The sequence below is a fragment of the Malaclemys terrapin genome, chromosome 1 (assembly GCF_027887155.1).
Source record: "Malaclemys terrapin pileata isolate rMalTer1 chromosome 1, rMalTer1.hap1, whole genome shotgun sequence".
Classification (NCBI taxonomy): domain Eukaryota; kingdom Metazoa; phylum Chordata; order Testudines; family Emydidae; genus Malaclemys; species Malaclemys terrapin.
In genome coordinates this window covers 87,673,964-87,700,668 of record NC_071505.1, presented here as the reverse complement: position 1 = coordinate 87,700,668, position 26,705 = coordinate 87,673,964, and the positions used below count along the sequence as shown (strand labels likewise).

Sequence of the window (26,705 nt, the reverse complement as noted above, 5' to 3'; positions counted from 1 at the left end):
GTGCAGACAAACAATGCCAGGCTCAGCACATTATAGCAACACACATTATTGTGGCTCAGTGTTATCATGCTCCTTCAAGGCATCCCCAGCTGAATAGCTTCCCATTGGGCTCCTCTTATAGCCTGGTAGTCATAATGCACAACACAATACTGAAGAGCAGTGCAGGATCCATGCTTTGTGACAGAGATGGCTGGGTTGCAGGTTACCAAAGCAGTTGAAAAGCAGTTGGCAATCTAGTACGATGCCCATGGAATGATGGGATTTAGAAACTTTCATCATATGACACTGTACCTGCCCCTAGGAGGCATTGCAAACCCTTCCCAAAGCTATCCACAGTACACTGCTCTGTCTCAATGCAAGAGCTGCTATTATGTATGCGCTCCACTGACACAAGGAGCATAGTATGGACATGCAACTGCCGTTTAATTACAGTGGTGGCTGTATGTTGGCATAACTTGCGTTGGAAAAACTTTGTAGTGTAGACAAGGCCTTAGTTGGTACAATGCCTAGAGCAATAGGACTGTGGCACTGGTTGGGCACTTTAGGCCCTACTGGATTAAAAATAACAACAACATATGGTTATTAGGGAAGAAATGGGGCTTGAGCTGGGAAGGGCCAGGTTGGAAAAAGTGCAGCAGAGAAGAAAAACAGTTCTGCTACCTCCATACTCCTCATTCTAGAAAGTTGGAATCTAGCAGAGGGTACATGGTAAATGGTGACAGTGTGCAAACGGTGGAGAGAAAAATTTGTGAGCATGGGAGTGTCTGGATTTGAGCAAAGGGATGTGACACTGTGCAGGGACTACATCTGGATAGAGTTCAGGGGAGTGAGTTTAATTGAAATATGAGGGAGTGGCTTGTGTAGGAGTCTGGTGAACACAGGTGTTTCCCCAAGTGCAGGATTGTTCCATGTGGGGTGTTTATGAATGGATAAATGGGCATGTGGGTGGAGGGAAGAGTGACTGTATGTACACCTATCATGAAGCAACATGAAATGTACAAGTATTGAATGAAGCAAAGATTGACTAATGAACCCTCGTAAGCACAGTTTTGGAACCAGATAAAATCATTAACAAATTAAAATGCATATTTTCATTTTGTAATGAAATTATTTTGTAATTTGGGGAAGATGAACTACTTATACCCAAAGAGGACAGATGCTCACAGACAATTCAAAGTATTTTTAAAACATCCTAATTTTTGGGGTGATGCTTAGCATAATTTTCTCTTTAAGGGGAAACTAAGTGAACCAGACTGGCAATACCATGCCACTAGCAAACAATGCATCCATATCTTACCTCCTGTGCTTCAGTTTTACTGACAATTCTCTAAAATCATATTCCTATGGGCCTTTCTCAGGTTGACTTTTATGTTAAGGATGAAACATGGAGCTGTTTTTCCTCATCCCCTCTCTTTCCCAACTCTGTACCCTCTTTTAAAAAAAAAAAAACACAAAACACAAATTGAGATGAATCAAAACAGCAGACAAGGAGGAGATTGCTTATCTTAATAGCTTTCATGTATTCTTTGCATTTCATCTGAGTATGCTTTGTAGTAACCATCACAAATGTATCATGTCTCATACATCTGGGTTTTTTTTAAGTGACAAAGAAGTCCTTTAAGGGTCATACTAAAAGTGCTAAATGTCTTCTCTCATTTTATCTTGGGGATTCATTAGGCTACATCGACTATTGTTTCTAATAACTACATGAGGGCCTGTCCACAACATAGCGTACAGGAGAAAAACAAAGCAAAAACCATTATATTTCTTAAATAACCAGTGTTGATTCTGGTAAGTAACATTTTCTTACTACTGTTATTACTTATTGCTATGATGTGCCTTAATTTTATTTATCATGGTTTATCATCTTCAATAGCAAATCGGCTTCTTCCCTGTTGTTTAGGACCTGATTGTGCCCTAGTTTTCACCAGGTTACAGCCAAAATTATCATGAGCAATCTCTAGCTACTGTTATGGAATGGAAAGAGAATATACAGTTTATTCACTTTTATTGTTATGGATAATTCAGATGTATAATTCAGAACTTTTTGTGAACTTGTAATTGATTAGTTATAACTAGAGCTTATGAGTTCATTTTTGAACTGAGGTAAGGCTCTCATTACCTTTTAAAAAAAAACCCAAAACACTGAATCATGTTCTATTAGTGCTAAAAAACAAACAAAGAAATCAAATCAAAACAAAACAAAACGACCAGTAGTTATAAAATTTTCATGCAGTTCACAATGCAATACAAATATGAGTAATTCATAGAGCTAACATTAATTGTCCAGTTTACTAAAAGCACTTTTGCATACTATTAAATGTAAGTGGAAAAAGAAATAATGGATTGAAAGCATTTTGATCTTTAATTAATGTCCTCTATATAACTTCATGTTTTTACAGTAACAATTTCTGACTAGCAAAATGTCATCAGAAATAATGGTGTAAAAAACCCTAGTCTTTCTTGCTTTTGAAAATACAATCAAAATATTACTCTAGCAACTACTTTGTTTTTTTTGCATTTAATAAACAGAAATTATATAAGAATGTAATTAATTCGAACAATAAAATGTCTTTAAAACTTAAAAATAACTTTGTATGTTGTATTGGAATATCTAGAAAGGTACACTATGACAATTACATGTATACATTTATTGTGTTTAGGAGGTAAAATACTTGGTTAAAGGAACCAATTCTTCTCTCGTATTCAAAATTCAGAGGAAGTAACAGAAGGTCGGTCCCTTCTCCAGAATCAATTTGAACTGGAAAAAAAAAAAAAAAAAAAAAAAAAAAAAGATTGAAATCACTGGCTTTCTACCCTGATTTGGAGGTAGCCCTTTAAAGACAAAGATTCCCTTGTAGTTGTAATTTTATTTCCAAGGGCACAGTTTTAATCTATTGGTTCTTCTTTAATTCATTATTAGTTTATCCAATGGGAAGCCCTACTGAATAAAAATACCCTGCTTCCCCTTCACCCAGTTGTAAAATCAAATGATTCGGTGGCAATTATTGTGAAAAACAAAACTTTTTTTAACTCTGAAAAAAAAACACCCCAAAACCCTGCGCGGGCAGAAAAGTCCTTCCCGAGCGGGCTCCTTAATGCACCAATCACAGAATACCTCTGGTGTATGAACAACAGGCGCCAGCTTCCCCCCCCCCCCCCCCCCCAATGAGTTATAGAAAAATTCTGCTAGTACAGGATGTCGGAAACAGCGCTTATTGCTGCTCCGGCTGTTTCTTATCTTTGAGCTAAAGCCCCCGCTGAAAAGCTGAAGGCGGCGGCAGGAGGCTCCAAAACCTGCAAGTCCTCGGGTCCCAGCTGATCAATGTCTGCTTCTAAGCGCAAAGGGCTCTCTTTGACCGCTCTTAGCTGGCCTGCCAGAGGGTACGTTGTGGGGAAAAGCAATAGTCTCATCAAAAGTCTGGTGAGCGAGGGCATCTTGGTTCAGACCAAAGCACCCGGGCCTCTCATTTCTTCAAAATCAGCAGGAAGTCGGCAGAGACCTAGGAAAAGACGCGCGGGGGGGGGGGGGGGGGGCACAAAAAACCCCAACCCCGAAACAAACAACAAAGGCAGAGCCTACGAAACCAGCTGTGAAGCAGCCCCATAAGGCTGAGATCGCGAAAAGGAGCTTGGGGAAAAAAAAAAAAAAAAAAAAAGGCAGCCAAGAAAGCAGCCAAGAGCCGGAAAGGGTTAAAACTACCCAGGCTAAGAAGTCAAAGCGTTGAAGCCCAAGGCTGCCAATCCGAAGCTAAGGAAAGATGAAGGCAAAGGCGGCGGCGCCCAGGAAAAAGTGAAATTAATGAAGATTCTTGTCATTCAAAGAAACCCAACGCCATCCACTCCTTCCCCAAAATAGCTGACAAGGTTCGTTTATTAACAACCTCACGGTGCTTTTCATGGAAGGGAGAAATTCCCTTTTCGATCTTGCCCCTTAAAATCACAGGAAAAGGCCCAATAAAACATACTTTTGTGGGCTCGTTGGGAGTGAACATGAAGCAGCCCCCGGGAAATTGGGTTTATTTGGGTCATTCGCGCCACAGATCGGACGCCCTTGCTAGAAAGCAAACGAATGGGAACACCTTTACAGATCAATTGTAGCTTTCATTTTCTTCGGGTAGAGGATTCGATGTACTAAGAAAATTACTTAGAAGATTCAATACTAGTGTTAGAGTCGAGCGTTAGGGGAGTGAGTTACTGTAACTCCACGCTTCTTGTGTGAGGGAGAGAAGTTGTGTGCGCCCGAGAGAATATAGCTTCGGCCACCAGGTGGGGGTAAGGAGAAATGTAGTGATCATCTATAGACAAGAATCCCTTTTCTAGTCTACGGGCGGGAGCAGGGTTAAGTTTGAAAAGCCTGCTCCGCTGTGCAAGGAATTGATCCTTACCAATCGGCACAGCTCGATCTTTTAAGGGGAAAAAGGCAACATTGTATAAAAGCTGCTTTGCTATCCAGGCGAGGAAATAATTTAACAGAAGATTGTACCTAACACCAGATACCTCCTTCTCAGGATATTTTAGTTGGTTTCCAGTCAGATTAGAAACACTCCCTGCCCCCCAAGTACAAATGACCTATAAAGAAAAGTATGGTATGCCCTATTTTTCGTATTTTCTAACCCACAACCAAACCTTAGTGGTGCCGGTTAATATTTCAAAACAGATAAAACATGTCTATTTTCTATTAACATATCCTTTACTACTAAGAAAGTCAGCGATAACAGCTTTTTTTGATTTTGTGGGTGGCTCTGAAAAGAGCCTTTGGGTTTTTTTTAGGAAAGATTCTTGTTCGGGTTTTACTTGCTCTTGGCCTTGTGGCTCTCAGTTTTCTTAGGCAACAGCACGGCCTGGATGTTGGGTAGGACACCACCTTGAGCGATGGTGACTTTCCCCAACAGCTTGTTGAGCTCCTCGTCGTTACGGATGGCGAGCTGCAGGTGACGGGGGATGATCCTGGTTTTCTTATTATCCCGCGCCGCGTTGCCAGCTAGCTCCAGAATTTCAGCGGTCAGATACTCCAGCACCGCGGCCATATAGACTGGGGCTCCAGCTCCTACCCGCTCAGCGTAATTGCCTTTGCGGAGCAGGCGGTGCACACGGCCCACTGGGAACTGCAGCCCAGCCCGAGAGGAGCGAGACTTTGCCTTAGCCCGCACCTTACCGCCCTGCTTTCCTCGGCCTGACATGATTGATGATCGCTTCAAACAGCACTCACACTAACAAAGGTCAAATAGAAAAAGAATGATCTCACTGGAGCCCACCCTACCCTTATATCCGTTCTATTTGAAGAGGTAAACGCTCTTTGATAGGCTGAAGTGGCGTTAGTATCTAAACAACCAATGGAGACGCGGATCCAACTCTAGCCAATAGTGGGATTCGATGTGCTGGTGGAGACGTCTCTTGTGTCGTTCGCCCTATAGTAAATCAAGGACAGTCGTTTATTTGCATAAGGTATCTATAAATACAGCAGTTGGGGTGGTAGTTCGTGTTATTCAGGCTGAATTCCAGTAGGTGTGTAAGTGAGAGAAGTACGTGGTAAAGCAGAAGTTGTCAAAAATGCCTGAACCAGCAAAATCTGCTCCCGCTCCTAAGAAAGGATCTAAGAAAGGTGTGACTAAGGTCCAAAAAAAGGGGGATAAGAAACGTAGGAAGAGCAGGAAAGAAAGTTATTCCATCTATGTCTACAAAGTGCTGAAACAAGTTCATCCGGATACTGGCATCTCCTCCAAGGCTATGGGTATAATGAACTCTTTTGTAAATGATATCTTTGAGCGTATCGCTGGGGAGGCGTCTCGCCTGGCTCATTATAACAAGCGATCAACCATCACTTCCCGGGAGATCCAGACCGCTGTAAGACTGCTGCTGCCGGGAGAACTAGCCAAACACGCTGTGTCTGAGGGCACCAAGGCTGTCACCAAGTACACCAGCTCTAAGTAAATGGTTTACTAGTTGACCACTTAATCTATAACCCAAAGGCTCTTTTAAGAGCCCTCCATCTTTTCAATGAAAGAGCTCTATTATCATTAACAGCATTGTGTGTTCTCCAAAATACATTGAGTATTTTAAAAACCAAGAGGCTTAATATATTGGAAGAAATAGGAATTGTTTTCACTATATATGTGACAAGTATTTTTAAACCACGGTTCCTATTCGACCCCTATACAAATGCTTTTTACATATAGGACTATACCAAAGGTTCATTCTGTCCAGGTCTGGCTTCCTGCAGGAGAACGATTTTTGGCTAGCAGCTTTTAAGATTCTACAACTAAACGCTGATGTTATTTAAAAAGGAACATCCAAATTATTGACTATATTTTAAAGCCCACCTTAGTCACAACAGGACACAATTATTCAATACACTTAGAGAACACTAATCACCCCGTTAGTTGAAGTGAAGCTCGTTTCAACCAAATGACTTACCCAAACAAAGTTCTAAATGCTCATGTAGTCATCTTCAATTAAACGCAAGACAGAGGGAATAAATTATAGGATTGTTACAGCTCCTTTCAGTGTGCATGTAGTGGCTCTTAAAAGAGCCTTTGGGTTGTTTGGAGTAGTTTGTTACTAAAAGTTGAAGGGCAGCCTTTAAGCCCTCTCACCACGGATACGCCGGGCTAACTGGATGTCCTTAGGCATGATAGTGACTCTCTTGGCGTGAATAGCACACAGGTTAGTATCTTCAAAGAGCCCCACCAAGTAGGCTTCGCTGGCCTCCTGCAGGGCCATAACGGCCGAACTCTGGAAACGCAAATCGGTCTTGAAATCTTGGGCGATTTCACGGACCAGGCGCTGGAAGGGCAATTTGCGGATGAGCAGCTCAGTAGATTTCTGGTAGCGGCGGATCTCTCGCAAGGCTACGGTACCAGGTCGGTAACGATGAGGTTTTTTTACTCCCCCAGTAGCAGGAGCGCTCTTCCGGGCAGCTTTGGTAGCTAACTGTTTACGGGGGGCTTTGCCACCGGTAGACTTACGGGCGGTCTGCTTTGTTCTGGCCATTTTCAACAACACCCAGTCTTACCTCTCGAAGACAAATGGGAAAACTAATAACTGCTTTATCTTTGGAGGTATTTATAGGCAAACTCTCCTTTCTGATTGGCTGATCGGAAGGAGCCATATGTCATTGGATATTTTGAAAATTTGAAAACCCCGCTTTTTAATAGACAAATGAGACATTTCCCGCCTCGCCACCATCCTAGCACTTACTGTTTTTTGTTTTGTTTTGGAAAACGGCTTCCGGGGGCGGGAGGACGGACATGTTCTGTGAAATTCACGATTCTTGGACTACACCAGCATAGGTGTTTTTTAAATATCTTCTCTCTCTGAAATATCACTTTACAAAGCCATTCCTTATTTCCGTGCACTTTAAAAAAAAACCGGAGGCTCCATGTCTCACTATAAGGCTTGCAAAATTTCCAGCTTGCAAGACGTCTGCTGCTGCCGAGGGAACTAGCTAGACAGACTGTGATCAAGGACACCAATCTTTCTCCACCTGGAGAATTTCTCCTGCAGAAAGTGTTCCGAACTACCCACCTTGCAGTAAAAGAGCTGTAATACTGGACTTTAAATCGTTTATTTGCGTATATTGCAAGTTCTATATGAAGTAACATATAATTGGAGCCAAATTAGGCTTTTGTGTGTTCTCCTGAACCCTTACATTTATCATTAGCATTTTCATTGTTTCAACCTGACTGTGATTGTTTTTTTTTTTTCCCTGACATGTAATGAAGGAACTATAGAACTCAGATTTTCCTATGTTTCTTATAAATCAATGGATATTAACTTATTACTTTAAAAAGAATATTAAGATTAAGTAATAAGTGTACTTTTCTTTCGTTGGGCATTATTAGTATATAATTTGTCCAATAGATTGAAAATCTCTTGGATATTGTTTTAATTTGTGGCTATTTAGGTGGCTGCACAAATATCCTTCAATTTTCCCCCCTCTCAGACTTAGGGGCACTCTGCCTCCATGAAGGACTGCTTTACTCTCCTTCTGTCCCGCCTTAAACCTTAATCAAACCCATACATTCTTAAATGGTAATCCCTTGCAATACTTAAGTTGTAAAAGGCACTAGTCTTTCTGTCTACATTTTCATCCTGATATATCTTTGCTCACAAGAATCAACCTGGCTTAATATGTGGTCCGAAGCAGCAGACAAATGGGATACAAACCAAAAGATATATTAAAAAAAAAGAACAGGAGTGCTTGTGGCACCTTAGAGACTAACAAAAGATATCAGTCTCCCTTTCTCCCTCGTCTTCTCCCACAATAAATGTTTCAGGCCTTCTACAGACAACAGACTCCTTTACTAAACAAGCTTCATTTATTCCATGAGCACAGTCCATCGTGGGACTGAAAGAGGCAGTTTTTCTGTTTAAAAAAATAGTATGTGATTATTACATGAAAAGCCACAGATTTTGTAGGTTCATACGGTTGACTACCCTTAAGCCTGCTGTTGTATATTAGTCTTTCCCTGCATTGTGTTAATATGGCTCTAATCTTTTTTTACAGGTGAAGGAATGTAAGAACTAGTTATAAATTGTGTGGAACAGGCAAAATTACTGACAATACTTTTTAATGATTTGCAAGCGTGATGCTCAACTTTGAGCAGAAAATACCCTGAAATCCCACTTTTGAAAAAGTTATATGTGGACATTAAGGTCATGATGTTCCCCATACCTTTCCTACTCAAATAAAAATAGTTTATATTAATGAATAGTTTAGGATGATCCACATATACTGAATCATAATATTAAAATATGAAGAAAATTGCTGCATGATAGAAAATAAGGGTTACATTTTGTTAGTTTAAGGCTGAGTAATGTTATGCTAATAATTTTATAATAATATAGAATGGGAAATGAAAATCAAATGATAAAAATCGGGATAAATGGGTATTGTTACATAACATTGGTTGAAGGAAAGCTAATGAATATGTCATATGGAAAGATATAAAAACTGAACGAATAAGTGCCCAAATCAGAGAATACCCAATTAAATATCCATCATGAAAAGGAGAAGAGCTTCCTGGTATCCAGGAACTCATTAACTTTGGCCCGTAATTGTCCCATATTATCTGTTTATTACTATGACTGTATAGAATATGGGGGACACTTGAGGACATTATGAATATCAATATTGTAAAATTGTAATGAGTTATGCCAGATAGGCCATGTAAAGTATCTGCAAAAATGTTATAATTTGCCAGATATGATAATCTCATTTATCACCTTTGTATTATGAGTTATAGATATGTCTGTCTGTATTTCAAACTTGTGCTATGCTTCTGGGTGACACCCCCAGTAAATTTGGCATCAGCACTGCCTAGCCTGCTTGATGGCCCATTAAGGACCATCATCTATACAACTGACCCATTGAGAGAAGGCAGATACACCTTATGACTCAGCAAGGTATGCAGGGGCATGCCTATGGACAGAACTCTAAGCCTTTCAAGCCATGTGCTGGGCAGCTTGAAACAAAGGAAGCACAGGCTGCATGGCAAAAGACCATAAAAGGCAGCTGCATGTTCTTCATTCCTGCTTCTTATCTCTGGAGTAACTTTTCTACATAGAAAGCTCTGAACAAAGGACTGAATGACCCATCTAAGCTGTGCATGTATTCCAGAGGGACTTTCAAGCCAGCAAACTCACCAATACTGCTAAGAACCTGAAATATGGACTTTGAATCTTTGTATGTGACTGCTTTACCATTTAACACCTCTCCTCTTGTTCTTTCTTTTTTCTTTATAATAAACCTTTAGTTGTAGACACTAAAGGATTGGCTGACAGCGTGGAATTTTGGTAAGATCCAAACCTATACTGATCTGGTAACGTGGCTGGCCCTTTGGGGTCAGAAGAACATTTTGTATATGTGAGCAGAGTTATTTTAAATAACTTCTCACTGTACTGGACCTAGATGCTGATTGGGAGTCAGTGAACTGGAATGCAATAAGGGGCCTGTGATTTCTTTTTTTGATTCTTGATAACCAGTTTGGGGGATCAGAAGCACAGTTTGTGACTGGTTGGGGAGATTAACTTCAGTGTTACTCACCAGTCTTGGGAGCATCTGCTCTCCCTTTTGCAGCCTGCCCTGACCTTGGCATTTCCAGTGAGGGTTGTTGTCCCAGGCACCTCTGGCTCACAATTACTAACTCATAAATATATTATCAGAAACTATAAATAACAATGATTTTGTCTGCAAATTTATTAATAAAGGTGAAAATTAAGTAAGCCTAAATTAGGTGGAATCATGCCTCAGTTTCCCACCTTATACAGTGCTTTCATTTAGTTCCACCCTTAATTGTACTAAATCCTCTGATTGGTGACCTCTTAAAACTGTCCGAAATGGTTGAAAGGTGGCAGCATGTTATTTTGTAACAAAGTTGTTGAAAGAAAGAATTAAAGGAGTCTGAAAAACTGTATTTTCTAGGTAACTTGCAATATTCAGTGCCATCCTTCCTTCCTCCTCACACATCACCCCATCCCTTTAAGGAGCACCCTTACAAATTTCCCAATCAAGTCCCCTATTAGGAGAAGCCATACCCCACTATCCAGACTTTTCCACCCTTTGCTTTCTGTGGTGTGAGCGATGACACAGAAGCTTATTACAGGAAGGCTCATCTATCTTGTGAAAGTTGTCATTTATCACCCCAGTTTAGCAAACCTCCACATGCAAATTTCATTTCTGCCAATGAAACCCAGATCTTCTGTCACTAAAACAAACCCAACTCCCCAAAGGGAGATATTTCCTCTGTTGAAATATTTCTGTCAGCAAAAAGTCAGTGTAGTTACTGCATTACCTGTGCCAGTACAAAACATTTCCCCAGCTACAGTCCTACTATGCCTCTGCCAGGACAGGGATTGCTCTCAGCACAATTTTGAACTCCACTGACCAGGGTTCAGAGTGGTAATGGTTATAGGTTTCTTCATTTCATTTCAGACAAACGTAGGGTGACCAGACAGCAAGTGTGAAAAATCGGGATGGGAGTGGAGGGTAATAGGAGCCTATATAAGAAAAAGACCCCAAAATTGGGACTGTCCCTATAAAATCGGGACATCTGGTCACCCTACACAAATGTAACTCAAGACACAGAAGACCATTACTCCCTTAAATCTGAGCATAAATAATCTGCCAGTGTACACAGATTATATTTTTATAGTCTTTATTACAGATTAACACATTTACCTTCAACACACCCCTTCCTTGCCATTTCTATCCTGCACACATGCATCACTTCTCACCTGCTCTGATTCAGTTTTACAGTCAATCCCCTAAAGCTACATTCTTCTGGGCCTTTCCCAAGTTCACCTTTACATTGATGATGCATTGTGAAGCCCTTATTCTCAATCCTTGTTCCCTTTCCCATACCTTTCTATATATAGCTGAAAATATTTTAGATAGATCTATAAGATAAAGCGGTGAGTACCTATAATTCATACTGCAATGTAAAGCAAACAGTAGAAGGAAGCTATAAATATAAGCAGTGAAATCTCTCCCTTGTATTATATCTCTCTGCATGTCTTTGTGTGGTGTTGCATGAGGCACTACAGTCTTTTCAATAGAATATAGTGGTTTTAGGAGGTAAAGGACTTGTTAAGGGGGGAACCAATTTTTAACCCATGTTCAAAGCTACCAGAGCTGTTACCTCCTTATTTTGAAATCTATTTAGATTGACAAAATCAGTTCAAATAACTCCTTTCCACCCCAATTTGGAGAAAACCCTATAAAGAAAAATATGTCATTGTATATTTGACTTTATTGCTGACACAATTATAATTTACAATGAAAACAAAAGTTCTCATCTTCCAAGGTTTCTCCAGCCCCAGGATATAGGTTGTTGACTCTTCTTTAACCCACCATTTGTCTCTCCAAGGGAAATTCCAATAGCTGCAAAATGAGGTAATTCAGTTCCAGATATTGTGCAAAGGAGAGAGGCTCAGAGTACAGTGTGCAAGGGGAAACTATTGGTGATCTGTAGAAAAAAGTCCCAGTTCTGACCCTTTGGTGGAAGTGGGATTAAATCCATTAGTTAGTTTGAAAAGCCTGCCAGGATTGGACAGCGACAAAACACACAGCTTTTCTCCTTAAAATAGATTCAACATTACAAAGACTTTTCTTTCTCCATTCAGGAGAGAGAGAGAGAGAGTAGTGTGTTAGGGGGAGGGGTGATATTGAGAAAATTGTTGCTATGCTAAACAGAAACTACCTGATTTTTGTTTGTTTCCAGTCAGATTCGTCGGCCATTAGGAATAATATTTAAAATCTGAGCAAAAATGACCTGGAAAGGAAGGAGATGGGAGAAGAGAGGATAATTTATCATATTGTTGCTTTAGTACACTTGTTAATTGAATTCATTACTTGTTAATGTTCTAATGCACCCCTATCCCAATGGTACTGCTAGATGTTTTAAAAGTAGGGAATGTTACTTTACATTAAGATTTTTTTTAATAGACTCAGAAAATCTCAGCAAAAGGAAAACTTAAACTACGTTATTTCCCTGCTTTTCCCGGCCCCGTAGTGCACGTCGTACTAACAACTATCTAGAGAAGGAAAAGTACAAAAAAATGCAACGCTCTCGTCCCCCTCCCATACTATCAACCTTAGGAGAGTTAAATGATTTCCGATAGGCTAAAAAGATGTGATTGTCTGATCAGCCAATGATAATGCGGATCTAACTCTGATCAATAGAGAGACAAGACGTGACGGGATGACTTGTCAAGTCCAATAGGAAACGAGGAAAGAGAGGTTCTTTATTTGCATGAGGTTATATAAAAGAGGGGCAGCAGCGAGTTTCACCCGTACTGATTTTTCTGAGAGTGTGTAATAGACAGTTTTAAGGAAGAGTAAGACTACATTTAACAGTCTAAAAATGCCTGAACCTGCAAAATCTGCTCCAGCTGCAAAGAAGGGGTCTAAGAAAGCCGTGACTAAGACTCAGAAGAAAGGAGACAAGAAGCGTAGAAAGACAAGGAAAGAAAGTTATTCTATCTACGTATACAAAGTGTTGAAGCAAGTTCATCCGGATACTGGTATCTCTTCTAAGGCTATGGGTATAATGAATTCTTTTGTAAATGACATCTTTGAGCGTATCGCTGGGGAAGCGTCTCGCCTGGCGCATTACAACAAGCGCTCGACTATAACTTCCCGGGAGATCCAGACCGCTGTGCGCCTGTTACTACCTGGCGAGCTGGCCAAACATGCTGTGTCTGAGGGTACGAAGGCTGTTACCAAATACACCAGCTCTAAGTAAACATCTGGCTAACTAAATCTGTAACCCAAAGGCTCTTTTAAGAGCCAATCATATTTTCATTCAAAGAGCATAGGATCACTAACAAGTATCATTTTGTATTTTTCAAACTGCATCAAGTCGTTTGTGAAGGGGTAAAAAATCAGGCAGGCATTAAGTCTTACGTAACTATTTCCAAGTAACTTGTTAGCAGTTTTTCTTCCTAAAATTTGTGCAGAAAAGGGGCCTGGATTCTCTTTACTAATTATAATAAACAAGCACTTGTATTTGCTACAGTCTAGGTGAAAAGATTCTTATCACTTCTCTAAAAGTGATCAAAGCCACCCGTTACTGAAGTAGCATAATGATTAAGTGGTATTCAGGCAACATCTTAGCAACACATTAGGCTTATTATGTATAAAATCAGTTTTTAATTTTCTGGGATCTGTTGGTTTTCAAACTAATCATTTTTGTCACTCTTCCCTAATATCTCATTCCTCCCTACCATCTCCCCATGCCTGAAAACTTTTTAGTTGTCAATTTCTTACATCAAGACATTAAACAGTTTTCCTTTTATTTTCAAAGCACCTTTTCCCTATTTAGCCATAAACTTTCATTTGGCCACTGTATAGATTTATGGAATTACAGACAGGTTAGCCATTCTGAAGAAGTTTGTTGAAATGGAATTTTAAACAAAACGCACATAGGAACCAGGATCAGATCTGATTACAGTTATAGCAACACAGTTATTATTCTATTACTTTATACTATAGAACCCTTAGGTAGTAATCCTCTAGGATTTCACTATGATCCATTCTCACCTATTTAGCTGGCAGGGGCACAAAAAGTTTGGTTATGGTATATTCTCTAAAATGGTCAGTTCCATTGCCTTTTTACTTTCATGGCTGAGAAGCTAAGACGTTTTGTAGGCTTGAAAAAGGGACAGTACAAACTAAAGACGTAAATGAAGTTTCAGTTAATTGGCAGGAGTTGGGGGTGGCCCTTTCTATACCCTGGATGAGCTTTAACCTCCAAACCTATAAAGAGTTGGGCTCGATATTTCAGGACATAGCCACGAGAATGGGTTATCAAGGTCTTTCTTTTCCTGGTCTCAGCATAAATAGCATCATCGAGGATCACCCTTAGATGAGGTCAGAGATACATTTCACCACTACAGCAAACGCGGTGACAGAAAATCGGTAATACCTGAATATTATTTCGAGGCATTTTCTGTGATGCTTAAACCCACTTTTACTATGATCATTTTCTCCTTTACCACGTTCAAACATTTTATTAGACATCTTCAGTAATAATAAAATGACTGTGGGCTGCTGACTTGCATAGCGCGTCTATGAAGAATCCGACCTGATTGAAAACTGAGTGAGATTTTTGAACGGATGAAATGATACTCCTACTCCTTAAAGCCAGATATTGAACATACACAGCCTTCTTTGGAGACAAGTTATTTTATCATTAGAAAACTAAACAATAACTTTATTTTACTCTGTAAATATTGAACCTCATTAGTATAAAACTCCTCTCTTTCACAATCACACTTGAGATTATAAAGGAGGATATAAGCAGAGTAAACAGATCCTTTATACGGTGCTGGTGGCCCTCTGTCTGAAAGGAAGAAAAATATAAGGCATTTGTATCGCTTTAAAAGTAGCAAATTAAAACATAAAAGAGAATCAGAACAAAGATATTTTTTACGCGTTCGAGGAATCACGTGATTTAAATGTTCTCCCCTGTCTCCGGGAATGCTGCTCGTGCTAAGCTTTCTTAGATGGAAGAAGGAAGTAGTAATAAAGTTCAGGGATACAGATTCGATCACTTTGAAAATGATATAGTCGGAACCCCGAGCCACACAAACACACACACAAAACAACCCCCGCGAAAAAAATAGGCGGTAGCAGATGTGTGATAGCGCGTTAGGAAACTGGCCACTGATCATTGTGAAGAGGAAATCATGATGAACTGGGCGGGCTTTTCAAATTTTAACATTGTCCAATGACATTTGGCTTCTTCGAAACGGCCAATCAGAGAAGAGAGTTTAGTTATAAATACCGCCTGAAACTTACAGATCTTATTCATTTCAATTCATTCGTTGTGGTTCAACGTCTTTTTCACAGGGACTAAGTGTGTTAACATGGCCAGGACCAAGCAGACTGCTCGTAAGTCTACTGGTGGCAAAGCCCCCCGTAAGCAGCTAGCTACTAAAGCTGCCCGGAAAAGCGCGCCTGCCACTGGGGGAGTGAAGAAACCCCATCGTTACCGACCCGGCACTGTTGCCCTGCGAGAGATCCGCCGCTACCAGAAATCTACTGAGCTGCTCATCCGCAAATTGCCCTTCCAGCGCCTGGTCCGGGAAATCGCCCAGGATTTCAAGACCGATTTACGCTTCCAGAGCTCGGCCGTTATGGCCCTGCAGGAGGCCAGCGAAGCCTACTTGGTGGGGCTCTTTGAAGATACTAACCTGTGTGCTATTCACGCCAAGAGAGTCACCATCATGCCCAAGGACATCCAGTTAGCCCGGCGTATCCGTGGCGAGAGAGCTTAAAGGCTGCAGATTCTAGTAACAAAAACTACTCCAAATGACCCAAAGGCTCTTTTAAGAGCCACTACACGCACACTGAAAGGAGCTGTAACCTATTCCTAGCGTCCCTTTTTCTAAGTACGAAACTTGTTTTAGAGCTTTATTTCAAGTGAAAATTGCGGACTAAATATACAGATTATATTAAAAGCAGGAGGTAGTTTACTAATCCTGTAACATTCCATTCTCCAGCTATCTCCACCTTTTGTGATTTAATGTTAAATTTAAATTCATTACCATAACGCGCCTAAACAAAAAGAAATTTGCTATTTAAAATAGCGCCTTCTATTTATTGTTTTGTTCATTTAAAAATATTGGATAATCCCATTCTAATGTAAATTTACAAGTCTCTAGATAAAAATTAACAAGGTTAAGTGAATACCCCAAAGCAGTGCTTATTATAAACTGAAGATGATCACTGCTTCGTGCTGCTAAGTGCCCCTGATAAAAAATCATTTTTATTGTATTTTTTTTTTTAAGGAAATAATGCATTGCTCCAAATGGGCACATTTGTGGAACTTCAAAATGAAGTCAAGTTTGAAGCTTTATAAGAAATATTTCACAGCAAGTAAGTTCGCATCCTGCAAAAAGTCTTGTGTTCAAGCTATAAAAGCTCCTCTTGGTGGAAGTGTAGCAGCTTTTGGAAGAGCCTTGGGGTAGTTTTACAGAGTTTCATTGTTTTTCAAATTGCCCAGAAGACGGTTGGAATGTTCTCAGCCCTCTCACCTCGGATACGCCGGTTACACGGAAGGAAGCAAATGTCATTGGACAATTTGAAAAATTGAAAAGCCCGCTCTGTGCTTTGAGAAATACATCTCTCCCTCATTGATTCCTCACAGTAAGCTCATGGGCCTAATACATGAACCTTGCGCTTCCCTGAGTGGCCCCTTTCTATTGTTTCCTCTCTGTTTTTTTTTTTTTTTAAACAAACACTTTCACTCTACAGCATGCACTCTCCTGTATTTCTTTTTCGTTTCTTCTGTTATACATATAGGTGGTCAGGGATTTAATTATGACTTTCAAACTGACCAAATCTGTGAACATGAACGTTATTCAGCTTCCTCTTCTTTGGTACTAGCAATCATCATGAATAGGGTGACCAGATGTCCTGTTTTTTAAAGGGACGGTCCCGTTTTTGGGCACCTATTACCTTCCCTCCCCTCCCCCCCACACTGTCGCTTTTTTTTCACAGCTGAGTATCTGGTCACCCTAATAATGAACCCCAATTCCTGGCGAATGGGAGGGTAATCAAGTACAGGATTTGAATGCATAGAAAAATCCCTTCTCATTTAATTTTGTTTTAATTTGCGTATTTCCTACAGTTCTTCCCCTTGGACTGAGTGGCACACACAGCTCCTGGAAGATCTGTTTACAGTACTGTTTTTCCCTCCATCCTTAAAATCTAAAATCTGAGGCCTTGGCTACACTTGCAGATGTACAGCGCTGTGAGTTAAACCTGACTTCGTGCAGCTGAGTAGGGAGAGTGCTGCAGTCTGTCCACACTGACAGCTGCCCAGCATACTATTGTGGCCACATTTGCGGCAATTGCAGCGCTATTGGGAGCGGTGCATTATGGGCAGCTATCCCACAGAGCACGTCTTCCCATTCTGGCGCCATGGGTTGTGGGAAGGGGGCGTGGGTGCGGGGGATTCTGGGTCCTGTTCCGAATGCCCCGTGATGCATCGCTTCGCATCTTAGAAATCCCTTTGTTTCCATCCACCTTTGGCGCCATCTTTCAACGGTTTCTGTGCAGCGAAATCTGTCTACGGGAAATGGAGTCCGAACTGCTGAGGCGTATGCTGACGAGTCTCGCCAGCACGTCATGTTTGGCTATCGAACTATTCCTTAAGATCCAAAGTGACAGTGTTAGTGAGGGTGAGGATTCCGATGATGCTATCAAGACGCGTAATGCGTACGACATGAAATTGCTTGTGGAATTCACAGACATGCTCAGCACCGTGGAACGCCGCTTTTGGGTTTGGGAAACAAGCTCTGAGTGGTGGGATCACATCGTCATGGAAGTCTGGGATGACGAGCAGTGGTTGCAGAACTTTCGGACGAGAAAAGCCACTTTCATGGGACTGTGTGAGGAGCTTGCCCCCACCCTGCGGCGCAAGGACACGAGATTGAGAGCTGCCCTGCCAGTGGAGAAGCGGGTGGCTATTGCAGTATGGAAGCTGGCAACTCCAGACAGCTACCGGTCGGTCGCAAACCAGTTTGGAGTGGGAAAGTCAACCGTTGGAATCATGTTGATGGAAGTTTGCAAGGCCATTAATTACATCCTACTCAGAAGAACCGTGACTCTGGGTAACGTGCAGGACATAGTGGATGGCTTTGCAAAAATGGGGTTCCCTAACTGTGGAGGGCGATAGATGGGACGCACATTCCTATATTGGCACCACCCCACCTAGGATCCGAGTACGTTAATCGAAAGGGGTATTTCTCTATGGTTCTCCAGGCACTTGAGGATCACCGTGGGCGTTTCATTGACATTAACACAGGCTGGCCCGGAAAGGTGCATGATGCACGCATCTTTCGGAACACTTGGGTGTTCAGGAAGATGCAGGCCAGGACTTTTTTCCCAGAGCGGAAGATCACGGTAGGGGAAGTTGAAATGCCCATTGTGATCCTTGGAGATCCCGCTTACCCATTAATGCCATGGCTCATGAAACCCTACACAGGGAGCCTTGACAGCAGCAAGGAACGGTTCAACTACAGGCTGAGCCGGTGCCGAATGACTATGGAGTGTGCCTTTGGCCGTTTAAAGGCCCGCTGGCGATCTCTGTATGGGAAGCTGGACTTGGCCGAAAGCAGCATCCCCTCGGTTATATCCGTGTGCTGTGCCCTCCATAATATTTGTGAAGGGAGGGGTGAAAGCTTCACTCAGGCATGGACCTCTGAGGTTGAACACCTGGAGGCTGAATTTGCACAGCCAGAGAGCAGGGCTATTACAGGGGCCCAGCGCGGGACTGCAAGGATTAGGGATGCCTTTGGGGAGCAATTTGAGGCTGAAAACCAGCAGTGATATCTGGTGCCCTGCACGGGAGTGAAGAGCAGTAGTTCCAATCTTTAGGAATCAGTGTCTGCTTAGCAGACAAGCAGACTTGCGGTGCCTGTTTATTTCCTGGGCTAAGGAGTCTTTTACTTTATGCAATAATAAAGAATGTTTTCAAAGCCGAATAATCCATTTATTGAAAAGAAAAAAAAATATTTATTGAAAAGAAACAAGGGGGTGGAGTGGGGAACAGTACAATCACAGATTCATGTATGTCCTGTCTGGTGTGCTGTGCAGTGAGTGCTGCACTTCAGGGCAGCTATACTGCATGGTGATGGGGGTTCAGTGCAGAGGGTAAGGGTCGTGGTCTTCAGGGTTGGGTGGTGAAGATACTGGTGTTGGAGGCAGCGGGTGGCGTGAAGAACACGTAAGTTGGGGAAAGTGGGTTGGAGGTGACAGTGGGGCACAACGGACAGAGTTTTGGGACAAGGGCTGTAGTGGTGGGTGGCGTTTGCGTTTTCGGTACTGCTCCTCTTTCTGCATGGCTACCAGCTCCTGGATAGCATCTGCTTGGCGCTCCAGGATGCTGATGAGCCTATCAGTGCTTTGCTGCCGGTGCACAGTGCTTTGCCACCGGTGCGCTGCGTTTTCCTGGCAGATCCTGCTTTCTATCTCCCTCCAGTTCTGTGCTTTCTCGTTCTCTTTAATAGATTGCCGCATCAGTTCTTGCAGCATGTCTTCTTTGCTTTTTCGCGGTCTCTTCCTGAGTCTTTGCAGTCTCTGAGCAGGTGATAAGAGGGACGGCTGAGGTCTCAAGTTTGATGCAGCTGTATAGGCAAAATGCAACATTTAACAGAGGCAGCATTGTTTATACCAGACAGAGTAATGATTCCCCCCGCACTTAAGGAGTATAAAACACACAGGGTCTACACAATAGCATAATTTTCCCGTCCAAAACAGAGCACACATATCCCACGGGAGCCTCAAAATGGTGAGTAATGGGGACTGATTGTTTCAGGGCTGCACTGTCCTCTGCGTTTCTGTGCCTTGGGGAGAGCCAACAGCTTCAAGGGGCACCTACACTGAACACTGTCCCAACATTTTCCACAGGAGTTCGTCCTGGACGATATCTCACTGCTGAGGGTGACCTGGGAAGCAAGGGAGGGTCTTCTACTGCAATGCGGCTTCTGCCCTGGCCCATATGCAGCTTGCCTGTGTGCAGCAATGGTCCCCCCACCCCTCGCGGCACAGTGACGCGGACACGTTAGCCTGGCTGGGACAAGGACCACGGTGGCTCTCCCTATAAACCTGCACAAGCACATTGCACACGTTCTGGATGAGACATTTGAGGGGATTACCGAGGCCAATTACCGCGATGTGATAAACCACATCAATGCACTATTCCGCATCTAGGCATGCATGCCTAACCCTCCTCTCCCAAAGAGCCCGCACCAAAAAAATTCCTTCCCGAAAAAAAAAACCCGCTTACCGGGAACCTGCTCTTCTGCTTGTCCTCCACCAAGTACCGACCACTGTGACTGGCTACCATCCTCCTGGCTCGAGAAGAGCTCCTGGCTGCATGGCTCCAGGGATTCCAGGGTGTCTCCATCTGGCCCACCACCATCACTCCCGTTTTCATCCTCCTCCTCCTCTTCCTCTCCCCTCCCCCCACCGGCTCTGAAGTGCCAATGGTGGTGCTCAGAGTGGAGGTGGGGTTAACCCCTAGTATCGCATCCAGCTCCTTGTAGAATCTGCACTTTGCGGGGGGAGCACCCGAGCGGCCGTTTGTGTCGCGGGCTTTGCGGTAGACACTCCGCAGCTCCTTGACTTTAATCCTGCACTGCAGGGCGTCCCGGTCATGGCCCCTTTCCATCATGTCCTTTGATACCTTCCTGAAGGTATCGGAATTCCTACGGCTGGAGCGTAGCTGGGACTGGACAGCTTCCTCCCCCCAAACACTGATGTGGTCCAGCAACTTGCCATTGCTCCATGCTGGGGCTTGCTTGGTGCGTGGAGGCATGGTCACCTGGAAAGATTCGCTGATAGCACTCCACGCCGCGCTGGGCTGAGCAAACAGGAAGGGGATTTTTAAAATTCCTGGGGAATGTAAAGGGTCGGTCACATGGTTGGTTACCTGAGGCCAGGGCAGTAGAGTTTGAACTGATGACCAGAGTGGCTAGAACAGGCATTGTGGAATACTGCCGAATAATTCTGGAGGCCATTCACAGCGCATTGGGTGGCCACACTGGCGCCGCAGCGCTGCACTCGCTATTCCTCTCGGAGAGGTGGAGTACATGCAGCACTGCAACCAAGGAGATACAGCGCTGCAAATACCTTGCCAGTGTGGACGGGGAGTGAGTTACAGTGCTGGGGGTGGCTTTACAGCGCTGCAACTCACAAGTGTAGCCAAGGCCATACATACTTAAAGGTAACAAAACTTCTCTGCACATGGCAGATAAATAGGTTAGCATCCTGGAGATTTAGTAATTTAAAGGGTTTCATACTATAAACTAATAGAAAGAATAATTGTGTCAATGTGATTCCGTAATCAGATTTAATCCTGGTTCCTGTGCATATTTTGTTTTAAATTCCACCTTATTGAAAGTTCCTCAGAACAGATACCCCCCCCGCCCCCAATTTCACAAACATGTTCAGAAATTAAATAAGTTTATGGCTAAGTGAAAAAAAACTGCTTTGAAAATACAGAAGAAAATAGGGAAATTACTTGATGTAAGAAATGAGTTGATTTTATGCAGCTGCACTCTCTACGGACTCTCTTCAGGGACAGAGGGAGGATGGGGAGAAAAAAGAGATTTGGGTTATAGTATCTAAGATTTTTAGTTAGTAAACCCAGTGAGATTTCAACAGTTTAAATTTGCTTTCTATAAGCATGATTCTGATATGCTGAATTAATGTTAGGTGAATACCAGTTTAATCATACCTTCATTTCAGCAGTGTGGGGATATTAATCATTTTATACAATAGATAAGAAACCTATATCTTCTAGAATATTATGACACTTCAAGTGCTTATTTACTGGTAGCAAAGAGAAATCAGGCTTTCTCTCTCTCTAGATATGGTGTGGGAATAAAGAAATTTACAGACAACTTGCCTGAGACTAGAGTTTTGTAAAGCTTCCTCACTGTGTATTATTAATTATGATAATGAATTATTTACTTGCAAGCCACTAGATGCAGTTTGAAAAACACAGTCGATAGTAGTAAGTGATGTTCTGCTCATTGAATGAGAAGGTGGATGGCTCTTAGGGCTTGTCTACACAATCGGCCAGATCGATGGGCAGCGATTGATCCAGCAGGGGTTGATTTATTGTGTTTAGTATAGACGAGACAAATCAACCACCGATCGCTCTAGTGTCAACTCCAGTACTTCACCTCAATGAGAAGCGCAAGGGGAATCGACAGGAGAGTGTCGACATACTGCAGTGAAGACACTACGGTAAGTAGATCTAAGTACATTGACTTCAGCTATGTTATTCACATAGCTGAAGTTGTGTAACTTAGATCAACCCCCTCTCCCCGTAGTGTAGACCAGCCCTTAAAAAAGCCTTTGGGTTACAGATTTAGACAGCCTACTCAGAAACTATTTACTTAGAACTGGTGTACTTGGTGACCGCAGGTCTACACTACCGGGCTCAGTTGATACAACACAAGCTATGTGAATAACATAGCTGGAGTTGACATAGCTTAGGTTAACCTCTTGCGGTGTCTACACCCCGCTGGGTCGACGGGAGAAACTCTCCTGTTAACTTACCTTATGCTTATGCTACGCAACTCCAGGTACGTGAATAACGTATCTGGAGTCGATATACCTTTGGTCCAGTTACCGCGAGGTAACTCTCCCGTCGACTTACCTTACCCTTTTTGGGGGCGGGGGGGACGTTGGGGGGGTTAGAGTACAGGGGTTGACTGGAGAGCGATCTGCTGTTGATTTCACTAGACCAGCTAAATCGACCTGCGGTGGATGGATCTCCATGCATTGATCCCCCGGTAAGTGGAGGCAAGTATACCCTCAGAAACAATATGTTTGGCCAGCTCGCCTCACAGCAACAGACTCTTACAGCAGTCTGGATCTCCCTGGAAGTGATGGTTGAGCGCTTGTTGTAATGTGCCAGACGAAACGCTTCTCCAGCGATAGGCTCAAAGATGTCATTTACAAAAGAGTTCATTATACCCTTTGCATTGGAGGAGATGCTGGTGTGTGGGTGAACCTGCTTGAATACTTTATACACGTAAACGGAGGAACATTCTCTCCTCGTCTTTTCCCACTTATCGCCCTTCTTCTAAGTCAGGGGTCGGCAACCTTTCAGAACTGGTGTGTCGAGTCTTCATTTATTCACTCTAATTTAAGGTTTCACCTGTCGGTAATACATTAACATTTTTAGAAGGTCGATTTAGTGGGTCTGGTAAGCTTTCTTACAACTTTTCTTAGGAGCAGGAGCAGATTTCGATGGCTTAGGCTTGTTGATAGCACTTAGTTTATTTTTACTTCTCAATGCCTTCTACCTTTTTGTGTGTACGTTTCTGTCTCCAGTCAGCTCAAAAACATGCATACAAACTCCGGAGGGTGCCTGTTTACAGACATCTTGTGGAAATAACTATTCTCTTTCCTAATTTCATATTGCATATGAGACACATGATCCTTCATTAATGTCAAATGGAACCTTATCATTGGTCAGAATTAGATTCGCATCACTATTGGCTATTCAAACAATAGCTTCCTTTCAGCCTATCACAAAGCGTTTAGCTCTGAAAACAGAAAGGATATAAGGGCGGGCTGGGAATTAAATCGTGTTATATTTTTTTTCTGGAGAAAGTATATTACTGTAGTTGATTTCTAGAAAGTGCTTATCATGTCTGGTCGAGGAAAGCAGGGAGGTAAAGTGAGGGCTAAGGCAAAATCTCGTTCTTCTAGGGCTGGGCTGCAGTTCCCGGTGGGCCGTGTGCATCGCCTGCTTCGCAAAGGTAATTACGCTGAGCGGGTGGGGGCCGGAGCTCCGGTCTATATGGCCGCAGTGCTGGAGTATCTGACCGCTGAGATTCTCGAATTAGCCGGCAACGCTGCTCGGGATAACAAGAAAACGCGGATCATTCCTCGCCATTTGCAGCTCGCCATCCGTAACGACGAGGAGCTCAATAAGTTGCTGGGGAAAGTCACGATCGCTCAAGGCGGTGTCTTGCCCAACATCCAGGCCGTGCTGCTGCCTAAGAAAACTGAAAGTCACAAGGCGAAAAATAAGTAAAAACGACCAAGAAGAAACGGAAAATATTACTCTAAAAAACATTGCAAAGGCTCTTTTCAGAGCCACCCACAAAATCAAAAAAGGGCTCTGTTATCTTTCGCTTTCTCTCAATCTAGTAAAGAACCGGTAACATAAAGTAAGTCTTTATTTTCTTTTTGAAATAATTAATACTTGTAACATGGGGCGTGGATTAGGATATTAACGGAGCTGTATCAAACTAATAACGAAAATGGTAAAGGGAGTGTCTAATTGTCTCTTTAAGGGAATTACAAGTGGTAGTTGTCATTAGTCAATCGTTTCACAAGGCGGGTTTTTCAAATTGAGAGCACAACGCCATACAGGGGACATTGGACTCCAAGACTAGTCTGTTTTAGCTTGTTGGCACGTTAAAAAGTTTTCATAATACAGATTTCTAGCATAGATTGAACAATTATGGTAAGAAAGGAACAAAACACTTTCCTAGAGCAGTTCACATTCATTCATTCATTCAGAGTGGTACACGTAAATAAGTATTTTATTATTTCTCCCCCAAATTAAGTAAAGAAGGAATTTTTTGTTTTATGGAAAGCATCAGGACATTGTTAGATTAACCTGGTATTTCAGATCCTTTTGGGAACGGTCGGATGGGTGGCTCTTAAAATAGTCGTTGGCTTGAGAAGAGCCTTCTCAGGAATTTCACTGCTTGGGGGCCGCCGCCTTAGCTTTCCTGCTTTAAGTTTCCTTGGCGTAGACTCGGCAGTCGGGTTCGTAGCTGCCTCGTTGAGCTTGGCGGCTTTTTGGAGGGGGCTCCTGGCTGCTATCTTGACAGCTGCAGCTCCTGTGTCCTTCTTCCCCCTCCAGGGCTACAGCTTCTTGGCAATTGGTTTCTAAGGCTTTGCCACTGGCTTTTTCTTCGGCGCTTTTTCTTTAGTTTCCCTCGTCGTCTTGTTGAGTTTAAAGGAGCCAGAGGCACAAGAGCCTTTGATCTGGACCAAGATGCCCTGGGTCACCAGGCTATTGAGTTTCAGCTTGAGGCGGTTGTTGCTTTTCACCACATCGTACCCTCCAGCTGCCTGAGCCTTTTGAAGAGCCATTGCTTTGGTGACGAGCTCGGTGCGAGAACTTCCGGGGTTCGCTGGCTCCTGTTGCTTTTTTTCGGCTTTTTAGCGCAGTTTCCTACATACTAATAGCGAGAAGAATGGAGGGGAAGTACAGCTGGTACCTGTTTGTTATACAGCTAGCGCTGCTCTGAGATTGGTTCGCTGCGAAATAGAAAGAACTTTTCTCCTAGCTCAGTTTCTTTTTTTTTTTGTTAAAAAAACGTGTACTTTTGTACAATATCTGCCACAGAATCATCTCATCACACAGCCGAGTGAAGGGGAAACAGGGTATTTTTATTCAGTGCAGCTTCTCGTTGGAGACACTTAAAGATGGACCAGAGACAGAAGAAACTTGGTTTTTTTTCCGTGGAAATGAAACCTGAACCGTTAGAAATAAAATTACAACTACAATGGAATCTTTTCCTTTAAAGAGCTTTCTCCAGATCTGTGTAACAAGGCAGGGATTCGAATTAATCTGTACGGTGCAAATTGATGTACAAAAGAAGCAACAACACAAGCCCTGTTCCTCAGCTTTGAATATGAGAGAAGAATTAATTATAGAAAACTTCTCCTAATATGTCGGAAACTGCACCTGGTGTTGCTTGTGCTGTCTCTGCTCCTGGAGCAAAAGCCTCAGCTAAAACGCTGAAGGTATAGAAGGCCCCAACCTGCATTAGATCCTCATTGTTCTAGGTACTGTACCAACATAGAATAAGAGATTATCTCTGCCCCAGAAACTACACTCTAAAAAGATAGGACAGAAAAATAGTTATCAACATACAACAAAAACTTTTTGGAGGATTAGGGCTGGAGCAATGATGAGAAATGAAGAATTCCTTTGCATTAGAGTATGCTTTTTTTCTGAGGCTCCCCATGATATTGCTGCGTAAGTATCCCTGTGAGCCAAGGCACCAGGGTTGGGGAATCCTTCAAATATTGACTGCTTGATGCAGAGACTGTGTCCCCATCTTTATCATAGACAGATACTTCAATTTGGACCCACTAGTCACTCACCTTGAAGTTTTCCAGGCCTCCTCCTACCACTTACACAAAGCAATCAACCTTCATGCACCCATCTCGAATACCCTCTTGTATTGGACAAGGGAGGAAGAGTTTTCAATTAAACATAGTACTTTTTTTTTTTTTATTAAATCACTTTCTTATATACATTTTTGGGAGGGGTGGTCCAGTGGTGATGGTTGGTGGAAATATGTTTTCTAGCTTTTCAGATCCCTTTATTTCAAGATGCAAATCAGCAAAAAGACAGACAAAAAAATAACAGCATTTAAGGGAAAGCAGAATTTTAATCTTATGCTTGCAATACAGGCCTGATCTACTCTACAAATTTAGCTCACCATAAATCACCTTGAGTCAACCTATTTGTGCATGTGTCTACACTCAAATTTCTCTGGGCAACATAAACACTGTGCTATGGCAACACAGTCGACCACTTCCCCTAACAGCATGAATCCTGGTTGACCTATTGAAGTTGACCAGTTCTCAAGTGTAGACACTGCATGATGTGTGTTGACCCTAACAATCCTCCAGCAGCTGT

General features: G+C 42.5%; 5 protein-coding genes across 5 annotated transcripts; 3 read left to right on the top strand and 2 right to left on the bottom strand.

The window, feature by feature from the left end:
• Positions 1–4,765: 4,765 nt before the first annotated feature.
• Positions 4,766–5,189, bottom strand: LOC128830399 (histone H2A.J). The gene has a single exon (XM_054016220.1). It carries the CDS (start codon positions 5,181–5,183, stop codon positions 4,794–4,796), a length of 390 nt encoding a protein of 129 aa, XP_053872195.1. The 5' UTR covers positions 5,184–5,189; the 3' UTR covers positions 4,766–4,793.
• Positions 5,190–5,553: 364 nt separating this feature from the next.
• Positions 5,554–5,934, top strand: LOC128830398 (histone H2B 5-like). The gene has a single exon (XM_054016218.1). The coding sequence runs from the start codon at positions 5,554–5,556 to the stop codon at positions 5,932–5,934; it is 381 nt and encodes a 126-aa protein (XP_053872193.1).
• A 648-nt stretch (positions 5,935–6,582) lies between these two features.
• LOC128837958 (histone H3) lies at positions 6,583–6,999 on the bottom strand. Its single transcript, XM_054029667.1, has one exon. The coding sequence runs from the start codon at positions 6,991–6,993 to the stop codon at positions 6,583–6,585; it is 411 nt and encodes a 136-aa protein (XP_053885642.1). The 5' UTR covers positions 6,994–6,999.
• A 5,867-nt stretch (positions 7,000–12,866) lies between these two features.
• Positions 12,867–13,247, top strand: LOC128837899 (histone H2B 8-like). Its single transcript, XM_054029571.1, has one exon. The coding sequence runs from the start codon at positions 12,867–12,869 to the stop codon at positions 13,245–13,247; it is 381 nt and encodes a 126-aa protein (XP_053885546.1).
• A 10,434-nt stretch (positions 13,248–23,681) lies between these two features.
• Positions 23,682–24,141, top strand: LOC128837854 (histone H2A.J-like). Its single transcript, XM_054029474.1, has one exon. The coding sequence runs from the start codon at positions 23,682–23,684 to the stop codon at positions 24,069–24,071; it is 390 nt and encodes a 129-aa protein (XP_053885449.1). The 3' UTR covers positions 24,072–24,141.
• Positions 24,142–26,705: the final 2,564 nt, after the last annotated feature.